Source organism: Manis javanica, chromosome 3 (assembly GCF_040802235.1).
Source record: "Manis javanica isolate MJ-LG chromosome 3, MJ_LKY, whole genome shotgun sequence".
NCBI lineage: Eukaryota > Metazoa > Chordata > Mammalia > Pholidota > Manidae > Manis > Manis javanica.
Genome location: NC_133158.1, coordinates 4,248,393 through 4,259,212, shown reverse-complemented (window position 1 = coordinate 4,259,212; position 10,820 = coordinate 4,248,393). Strand labels below are relative to the sequence as shown.

At 42.0% G+C, this 10,820-nt stretch overlaps 1 protein-coding gene across 1 annotated transcript; it reads left to right on the top strand.

The window, feature by feature from the left end:
- The first annotated feature begins 3,582 nt into the window (after positions 1-3,582).
- SELENOK (selenoprotein K) lies at positions 3,583-8,675 on the top strand. The gene is made up of 4 exons (XM_017668855.3): positions 3,583-3,721; positions 6,384-6,474; positions 7,925-8,008; positions 8,585-8,675. The coding sequence occupies exons 1-4, from the start codon at positions 3,703-3,705 to the stop codon at positions 8,673-8,675; spliced, it is 285 nt and encodes a 94-aa protein (XP_017524344.2). The 5' UTR covers positions 3,583-3,702.
- Positions 8,676-10,820: the final 2,145 nt, after the last annotated feature.

The following is a 10,820-nucleotide window of genomic DNA, read 5'->3' as shown; positions in this document are numbered from 1 at the left end:
CGTGAAAGACTGGGTACCATCAAGGAGAAGCAAATGCATTCAAAATGAACGAGAAAATAACATCAAGCAACACCTCTTCAGCTGCCAGACTCCATTTTCAGAGTCTCTGTTTCATACGTCACACCAAAAACAAGTCAGAATTACAGAGCAAAAGAGATGCATTAGTGGTCATTGTGAAAGGTGCTTTCTTCGAAGTTGAGAACCTATTTGACCTTGGGTGATATTAACCAAGTTGTTTCTTACTCCATTAGTAAGAAAAAATACAGTGAAGCTGAGGTACCCGCAGCAGCTTATCTAACCGCCTAGTTGAGACAGTGAGTTTCCGTTCCAGCCTCGCTGACAATCTTTCCAAGGAACACCCATCACTGAGCCTTAGGGAACTTTTCTCTAAGACTATAAACTAAACCTATTTTCATTGAACCTATCATGAAAAGGACCAAAAGTGCCCAACCAAAATAAGGTTTCATTCACCTCTTCAGTTGTAGAAAGATGAAAAGTGAAATGTTTACTGGCAAAAATAAATATTTTTACATCACCCACACATTTTAATGTACTACTTACAATGAATCTTTCTGTCCATAAGAAATAATGTATTTTGACTGTATAAGGAAAACCGCTGTTCTGGAAAATATATTTATATATACATTACAGAATGCTAAAAGTGCTTAATCTAAGATCTAACTGGAGTTTTACATGGACTCGGTTATGTAAATGCATCAACTTCCACTTCTGTTACAGAGGATTAGGTAATTTGTAGTAAATCTCCTTCTGAAGACAACTAAAAAAAAAAAATCCAGGCAAAATAATGGGAAAAAGCATTTTAAGAACATTAAAGAACTAATCGGTGAGTGAAGAATTGCTTGTCCAAGATCCAAGTGAAGGTGGAACGTGAGATGAGTCTGTCATTAAGGTTCTATTGCCCAAGAGGAACTCACTAAGCAAATGTATCAGACTAAGCTAGCGGATCAAAATGCAGCATCGTGGATGACAGAGAGGGAAAGGACAATTGTTCTTCATGGAATATCCATCCGTATCTTCTGATTTTTGTATCATGTACAGGTATCACATTAAAACAAAGACAGGTCTAAGGACTATTAAATGCTCTGCTCCAATCATTTAGTGACTAATAATAATAAACCATACGTTCTTTAAAATCAATGAGCATACAGCTATACTCTAATTTTTCAAAATATAAAATTCAATGTTATGGTGAGACTTATAAACACATTCACAGAAGGTACATTTCTGTTATATTTCTTTACTCCAACTTTAGGGTAAGGCTTAGAATGCAATACCTTTTTTGTACTAGAGAATACAATTCTAAAAATATTAAAAATCTGCTTTTAATGATCAGTCAGTGCTCCAAGAACAGAAGGCAACCAATACCTAAATCTCTGATGGGTTTACTGTACAAATCTGGACCAGTATTCCTGCCCATTCACCACACTAACAGTTTCCATTACAGTTATCAAAGTTGCTAAAACCAGATCACAAGTTTAAAACGTTGGAAATTATAATTGGAATAGTATTTATCTTCCTGTAATGGAACCACAACATTAAATCAAGGCATGCCTTGTGTATTTAAAGACAGACTGTTTAAACAGAACCACACAGGCTCACTAACGAAACTGATCACATAATTTAGAGACCACCAATGAACTCCCAGCCTTTTAAATCAACCAAATTCTCCAAGGAAGATAGCATTTTCAATTTCTGTGAACATTTTCCCATTTTGATGCAGAAAACGAGTTCAAGTAGTTTAATAAAGTGACTTGTAGAGTCATACAACCATCAGTTCAGCTGAAGGGATGAGAGCAGAGTCCTGGAGGTAGGAAAGAACTTGTAGTGTTCAAGAAACTAAAAGAACAATATTGCTGGAGTGCAATTTGGTTGGGGATTGCAGCAGGAGGTGTAAAGGAAGGGACCCGCTAGTGGACAGGTCATGATGGGCCTGCAGACCATGACAAGAAACTGGATTTTACCTCAAGAGCAATAGGAAATCACTAAATTTTAGTGTCTACAGGTTGTAGGCACAGGAAAGAGATGACTTCCATTTTGAGATCACTCTTGCTGCAGTGTGAAAACTGCCTAAGGCTGGTAAAAGTAGGGGCTGGGATTTGAGTTCCAAGGCAACTAGAGTAGAGCAGATAAGGGGTAAGGGTGGCTTGGTCCAGGTTATGAAAGGTCCTTGAAAAATTGACCCCCCTCTGATATTTTTGCAAAAATGATCATCTATGATCATGCTGCAAAAATCCCAAAAGTGAAGGATGTTGCTGTCTTGTCCTACCAGGCAATTTTTTTGTGGGGAGTGGGGAGTGGGGAGTGGGGAGTAGGGGGGGAGGGTCGGGGTGGGGGATGCTTCCCAAAAAGTCAACGTGAAATTAAATATTTGTTTATTCTAGATATTAGAATATACTTGCAATCTTAACCATCACTGTTAAATGCAAAATGTAATTATTTCCAAAGTGAAGTTTTCAGTTTAATTTTAGGAAGGGTGATTAGGAGACGACCCGTGGGGTGTGGGGGAGGAGAAAGCAGCCCTTACGACTCCACACAGAACTGACAGCCAAGTACAAAGGCCTTGAGACAGGAATGAGACTGCCACGTCCCAGGTACAGAAAGGAGCCCACAGCCAGCACAGAGTGGACACCCATCAGCATTTGGAAGGTGTCCCATAATCAGTGCCCGTGAGTTATCTTCTTACCTCCACAACGATGGCACGCAGTAACCATCAATAAGGAGCAAGCAGGGAAAGGGCTATTTATTTTTCTCAGCTGCCAGGCAAGAGCTGATAAAACTCCATTCACTTCTGGGGAACCAAGAACAGAAACACTGGTTTTAAACAGAATGAAGACATCGAGAGGGTGCCTGTGTGCCCCCTACGGCGCAGTGACAATCAGGCTCTTCAGGGTCTGGTCACCGCATCAGCCCAGAAGGCACCTCCCTCCGCGCCCTCAAGTATCTGCGCTTCTAGAAAATTCTGAGGAACTTCCTTCCATGAGTATCATTGAACTCATTTTGTATAATATAATTTCGCTGACAGAAAGCTATGAACTAAAACACGTCCCTCAACTACATTGCTACAGGATTTTTTTCCAAAAATACTCAGTGTATTTTTTAATGAGCCGTATCAATTCAGAAGGACCAAAAAGATTCTTAAAACGGGTTTATTTTGATTTCTTATATGAAATGTTTTGGTATTATATCTACATTTAATAAATATATACCTCAATTTATTCGTATACTCACATACTATAGGAAGACATTAGTATGCATTTAATAACACACATTCACTTGGGAGAAAAGACCCTTCAAGCCCCTGCACACTTGACAGCCGCGGCTCGCCCGACTCTGGGCCTATGAAACCACTAGAAAACAGGTTCTCTTCTCCGGGTGACGAAAGCGAACATCCCAGGCTGAATTTCGAAAAGGCAACAGGAGAGCGCGCGCTTACAGGCTAAATCTCAAACGTCATTTCCGGTCACCTGCCCTTCCGACGACGTTTAACGGAAGTTGCCGGACGTGACGAAGCTAAAACGCCCGTCAGGGGCAGGTCCCTCCTAGCAACCAATGGGCTCTGACCACCTCTCCAGTCTCCGCGGCCTGTGACGCCCAAGGGCGGGGCGCGGAGGGCGATACGGAAGCCGAGAGGGGCCCGGCCCCTCAGTCGCTCCGCAGGCGGGGAAGTGGGGGCGCGGCAGGATGGTTTACATCTCGAACGGTGAGTTGGCGGGGCCACGGGGGCGGGCTTCTCCCATCCTCACCCGCCGGCCCCGCGCCTCTGGCGGCCCTGGGCTTGGCGAGGCGTCTTGCTATGGACGGGGTCCCTCGGTGAGGACCGCGCCCGGCGCCCTCGCCCTCGTAGAGCCTCTGCTTGTGGTGCCTGCGCCCGGCCGTCCGCGGCCGTAACTAGTTAAGGCAACGCTGCGACCCCGTCGGCGTGGTGCTCGAAGCCTCCGCAACATCCCCGTGCCGGCAGGTGCGCGGATGAGGACTGAGGCGCAGGAAGTTCAAGCGCTTTAATTTAATTTCAGCGTCCCAGACGTAGGCAGTGCCCGCTCGGCGTCCTCGGAGGCGGGTGACGTCAGGTCAGCCCCTTGGTGCCCTGCGCCGCCCCCGGGAGAGGGCGCGTGGGACGCGCCGGTGATTTTTGGCCCAGATTTCAAGGGGCACGGAAAGAAACAATACCCCTTGTAAGAAGTTAATTATTCCCGGAAGAGAGAATCTGAGAGAGACTTAATTCCAGCACTCCACGGAGTGACTGGGAAGGAAGGACACCCACTACTGGGTCAGAGCAGTGCCAGGACTGCGTGCCCACCTGCTTGACGCAGGTGACGTAAATGCCTTGGTGCACCGTCCCGGGCACGAGGGCCTGGTTCTGTGTGTATCTTCAGAGCTGATTAAGGTGTAGTCGTGGGAAGTCCGGGACGGAGTGCACTTGGCGTCTTTGCTCTTTGAAGTCTCACTCTCTTCTCCCACAAAATCCTTCGAATCGAGTAGGTTGATGGACCCGAAAGGAAAACACGAAGTTTCATCTTAGTTTTGGGCATATGTAGCCCTTGTTTTAGGTCCTTTGTGGTTAAGACTGGCAGCTTCTATTTATGCATCATGGAGCAATTCTTTGTAGTGTGTCCGACTGCTTATGCATTATCGTATTTGATCTGCATAAATAACATAAAGTTCCTATTAGGACCTTTAATCTCACTGTCATATTTGAGAAATGTCAGTTGCGTTCCACTAACTTACTTCTCTCTTGAGGATATTGGGGGGGCGGGTGCTGCCTACCTTTAGAAACTAGGGGTAAATAAGTGCAAAAAGCAAGATAGAATGATGTAAGTACACGCAATAGGTTCTTCACAATCACAAAGGAGGAATTGATGGACTCCAATTACATCTATTATCTTAGAAGGACTGTATTTATCACCACTTCATACTTGACAAAACATTTCTCTTACTTCATGACCCTGTTTTTTCCCTGCAATCCTATTTGATGACTGGTCTTGGAATACTTCTCTCAGAGAAGAGAAATGTCACACGTCAGCCAGTGAAGCAGAGACAGTTAAGAGGCAGGACCAAGCCCATTACCCACACTCAGTGGAGCCCATTTTTTGTCAATAGCGCTGAGAGAACTCGGGTCCAAGTGGATACCTGAAAGGAAGTTGATCAAGGAAAGAGAAGTAAACCTTGAGAAAAATGGAGGAAAGGTGGTTGACGGCTCCTCTTCTCCCAAAATATTCTCACCTCTTGATTTGCAAGGCTGAAACTAGAGCGCTAATTTTTCATGTCCTGCTTCTGTTACTTAAAATGGTTTGAGAAATAGTTCTATTTTTGTGTAAGGTAAAGCTGGAGTCATAGAAACAACATCCCGTTATAGAAAAATAGTGGTCATTTTAATGAAAAAGCCAAGTTCTCTTCAGTACTTAGAGCACACAGATTCTTTGATTTATAAAAATTTTAATGTAACAACTGATTCTAAAGATTTGTAAGAGTGTATATAAACAATCATTTTATATAGGAAAGAAATTTTGCAAGTGAGAAGAATTACTCTGAACACACTTAGGAAAATGGAAATGGTGTGAACATTCTATTATATTCACCTATTCCATTTATTTTCTCAAAATATTTGAATAAAAAGTTTAAATAAAATCAGCGTACACCCATGTTCATAGCAGCATTTTCACACAGCCGAAAGGTGGAAGCGACCCAAGTGTCCACTAACAGATACAAAAACAGATACACAGATACATTAACAAAATGTAGAATAAGCATACAGTGGAATATTGATCTGTAAAAAAAAGGACATTTTGGCACATACTACAACATGGATGAATCTTAAAGACATGCTAAGTGAAATAAGCTAGTCACCAAAGTACAAATACTGTATGAGGTACTTAGAAAAGTCAAATTCAGAGACAGAAAGTCGAGTTGTTGCCAGAAGCTGGGGGAGGGGAGAGGTGAGGAGTTAATATTTAAAGGGTGCAGAGTTTCAGTTGGGGAAGATGAAGTTCTGGAGAAGGATGGTGGTGATGGTTGCTCAGCAATGTATGTAATGCCTTGGAAGTGTATAGTTAAAAATGGTTAAATAGCTACTTTTTTATGTATATTTCACCACAATTAAAAAAAGGAAAAAATTCTCACATGAAGTGTCCCACCCAAATTACAAACAGACGAATGCGTTTGACATGTAATGGGAATGGCCTTCAGATCATACTGCTGTATGGGCCCTTCCTAGGAGTGATGTGGGCACCGCAGACCTTGCCTGGTGTGCACCGTTTGCAACAAGGGAAGTTGAAAACTGAGTATGATTGTTACCTGATTAAATGTCATGCATCTTGCGTGAGGGATTTGTAGTGCTAACCAGAGTTCCCTTATTCTGCCTGTAGGACAAGTGTTGGACAGCCGGAGTCAATCCCCATGGAGATTATCTTTAATAACAGATTTCTTTTGGGGAATAGCTGAGTTCGTGGTTCTGTTGTAAGTATAATAGTGCCCATAACAGCCCTGATCCTTTAGTTAGCAGAAGTACATTAGGTACATTATGTGGAGTGTCTTAAACAAGGTGAGCTTTTCGGAAGCAGTTCTTAATTTGAAAATGTTTTTATTAATAGCTTGACTAGGAGAAATGAAGACTCATTGTGGTAAAGCTGCCCAAGCACCTCGTTTGAGTGGGTATGTCAGTTGAGGTAGTAAGCTTGACCGTGCCTTCGCCTTGGTGGTAATCATTTCAGCCTGCAGCTATGGGGCCAGGCCTGCCCGTTCTGATGCCAAATGGCAGCGCCTCACTTTCTCTGTACTATTCCCGACTTTGGTGTGTATGTATGGCTTATATTCCATATGACACAAGTAAACAAGGGGAATTAGGTCTTGATTTTTAAAAAGAAGTCAATATTTTTTTAAATGAAGGGTTAGAATTGACACAGTGACCAAAAGTTAAACTTGACCATAATTTCAAACAGTTATTTGTAAATGTGTCTTTTGGTCTTTCACTGTTGTTTGTTTTATGAAACTGTTCATCAACTACTAACAAGTCTTAACTCATCTTAAGTTTGAATATATATTTGAGTGCCTCCCAGGCAGAGGACTCCAGGGATGCAAAGATGTGGGAGACAGGCCTTCCTCCACTGACTTTTAATATCAGTAAATGTCTTCCTGTCACAAGAGGGGCTGTGCATGATTGTGGGAAGACATCAGAGGAAGTTATTCAAGGCGCAGAAACAGAGAAGACAGCAGAGAAGTTTGAATATCAGGCTGTGATCTTTATGTTAATTTTATTGTACCTGTGGTTTACAAATATTAAGCTGATGGCTACATGTAGCATATATTAGGGTAAAATGGAAGAGGTGGTGCCATTAAAAAGTACAACGGGACACGCCATAAGTTATCCAGTGCAAAACTTCTTTAAAGCCTCTTAGAAAATTTATCTACTCTATATTATTTATTGAGTATTGTTTTAACTTAGTTAAATCCTCTGCAAATATATATCCCTCCACAAATGAAGAAAATTCCATTTAAATAGACTACTAAAAGTCCTGTGCCTCTAGCATACCTCGGCCCCTCCCCGCCAAGGGAACATTACCTAGGCTGTTGGCAGGGGAAATGGGGGAGCAGTGGATGTGGGATACTGGGAACACAGACCCTGGGACCTGACAATTGATGTAGCGTGGAGGACGGAAGTTGGGGGTGACTCTGGTTTCAGAGTCATTCCTAGTTTCGGAGAGTTATTAGCAAATGTGAAAGACAAGGAGTGGTGGCTTTGGCACGGAACATAGCACACTCTGTTTAGACGTGTGCTTGCATCAGATGGTGCCGGCCAGCTGGCTTCAGGACATGCGGGTTTGGTTGTCCTCTCACAGAGATGATAGATCAAACCACGGACACTTTGTATGATGTTGAAAGTGGTACTTCTGTTCTCTGCTTGTTTCAGTTTCAAAACTCTGCTTCAGCAAGATGTGAAAAAGAGAAGAGGCTACGGAAGCTCCTCTGATTCCAGATACGATGATGGAAGAGGGTATAGCATCTTAAATTGATAGTAGTATATGATTTTACCCCTGTGTATTTTAATTAGATATTATAGACAGACAGACATAGTTAGGCTCATGAAAATTAAAGGTTTAAATTCTATTTCACAAATTTAGTGCATTACTATAAATTAATCAAGTTGCCTCTGATTTGATAATCAGAGTTAATTTGGCAAAGCTAAAATGTACACCAAATACCCTATGGGAAAAGTCTAAATGAGAAGATGAAAGCTGGTGGCCAATGTTAAATCTCAGTATTTCCAGCTGATAGTGAAAAACTCAGAAATCAAGTACCACTGGCTTGTGTCTCCCTGTAGCACAAATCAGGGGAGCCGGGTTTCAGTTGGGCATTTTCAGGAGCTGCCGTTCACTTCATCACAATCCTTGCTCGATTTACTTTGTTCAGGTGCACTGTGTGTCTGGTACATGTAAATATTTGAATTTTCCATTCCTGGCCTAAATGGTAGTTTCTATTTTAAATAAAAGGGTCTATTTGAGTGGTTAAAAAAAAAAACAGTTGAAGTAATGTCTACTAAGCTGTAGAAATCAACTTTTTCCTTTATCAGGCCACCAGGAAACCCCCCGAGAAGAATGGGTCGAATTAATCATCTGAGAGGCCCTAGTCCTCCTCCCATGGCTGGTGGATGAGGAAGGTAATTTAAAATCTGAAGTTACTCTGTGAATTTCATTTTGTAATACCTCCTGAGGAGGGTTTTCTTTAGAATTTTTGCCTTTAAAAAAAATCATTGTGTTTATTATCAAAATGGTTTTTGAGAAAGGGTTTTATAACATGTCATGATTGTTGGATTTTTCATATTGATACAAATTAATGGCTGCTAACTAATTATTGTAATGGTTTCTTCCAGGTAAATGTCTGCTCTAAGAAGCAGACAACTGGACATACGCATTCACAGTAGAAGGGAACCATCAAGAAATGGAGGGCTGACCGTGCCAGACAAGTCGATGAATGTGTGTGTCAAACGGATTGCTCTGTGTCCTCACAGATGAATGAGGTCGTGCTGGGAATTCCCCCCACAGGGATCTGGCAGGACTGACATGCAGTTCTATAAAAGCACGTTTGTCTTCATTGTCCTTTTTGTATAGTTGACGGAAGTGTTCATATAGTTTTAATAAGTAAATATTTTTAGGTTACAAAACTGAACTTCCCATCTTTGTATAATTAAAACACAAAAACTCCAAATACAAAGAAAAATAAAAGCTTACGTACTCAGCACTATTACTGTCCCCTTTTTAAACATATGAAATACAGGTTCACTGTTAATTTGTTCTCATTTATAAATAAATCATACTGTATTTATTTCAGTAGTTCACAAACAATATCTCTGCTCTTGAATTTCCACCTTGAAACAAATTGTCCTCTGAATTTTTAATACAGGGTTACTGATTTGCTTACCAAATAGAATTATCGGGATTTTTATAAAGCTGTAACCAACAAACCTGAGCTACAAAATGAAGATCTGCTAGGTGGTTTTTAAAATCTTAGACCTCAATGCTATCTTGACAAATGTGAATTCTAAACCATTGCTGAAGATACTGCCTATTGGCTTCAACACCCATCTGAATGCTCTCACTCTTTCACCAGGGTGGAAGCACGGTGAGGCTACGGACTTTGTCATTGTGCTTTGGACAGTGACTACATGTAATGGGCATTGAAATATTTGTTAGAAAAATGAAAAATACAGGTAATTCTACTTGATGTTTAGTAGCCAAAGTATTTAAGCGTTTTTATATCCATTTAATAAGTATTTATTCAACCCTTTTGGCCAGGAAAATGGGTATGTAGTGGTGTAAGATACTGTCTTCAAAGATAAGAGGCAATCCTAATTCAAAATTTTAAGGATAAGGGATAAGGAAAATAGATCTTTTGAGCACTCGAGTCTGTGTTCAATGTTTTATATTTTACATATTCTGACAAGCTGAGCAAGGTAGATAATTGCATTATCAGATACATGCAAGGGCTCAGTGAAGTAATATATGATTATACATACGGCTGTTGAATGGCAGGCTCCTGTCAAACCACCTCGGGCTGTAGTGGGGTTGCTGGGGCAGAGTCACAGTAGAGGTGGCTTCTGTGTGCATGTGATTCAGGACGTCTGTTACAGACTCGTCCTTAGGGCTTGTCCTAGAGTCCTTGCCACACTGGACATGGAGGTGTCCCGCTCTGCTTGTGACGTAGGCTGCTGTAGTGCAGAGGTAGCCCCTCCTCTAGCTTGTGTTTGAATCTTGTTTTTGCTGCTCAGTAGCTTTTGAGTGAATTATGTCATTCTACCCCAGTTTAGTCATCTGTAATGGGGATTAATTTCCTACCTAAGGGACGTGTCACTCGACAGTATTTAATCAGCAAGTGCTTTCTGGGCACCTACCATGTGCTGAAGATCCCAGCGGCAGGTAAGACAAGGACCCTCTTCTCATGGAGCTTACTATCGAGTGTGGGAAACTTTCTAGTGTGGGACTGTCTTAACCACTTCATATTTTAAACCTCGACACTTGGGCATGTATGCAGGACATTGCAGGAGGGCATTGGATGAAGAGGCTGCTGTCGTCCAGGTGAGATGGCAGCTTGGACTAGGCGGTGGCAATCGGAACGAAGAAGTGGATGCGTTCAGGCTAAATTTCAGGGACTGCAGGATTTGCTGATGCAGAAGGACTGGGCAGTGATGTTCACCAAGAAGGAAGTGGGAGTAGGCTTGGTGGGGTGCGGTGGAGTGGAGATCAACGGTTGGGTTTTGAACATATTCATAAATTTACGATGCTTTGAGGACATCCAGGCGGACATTCCGA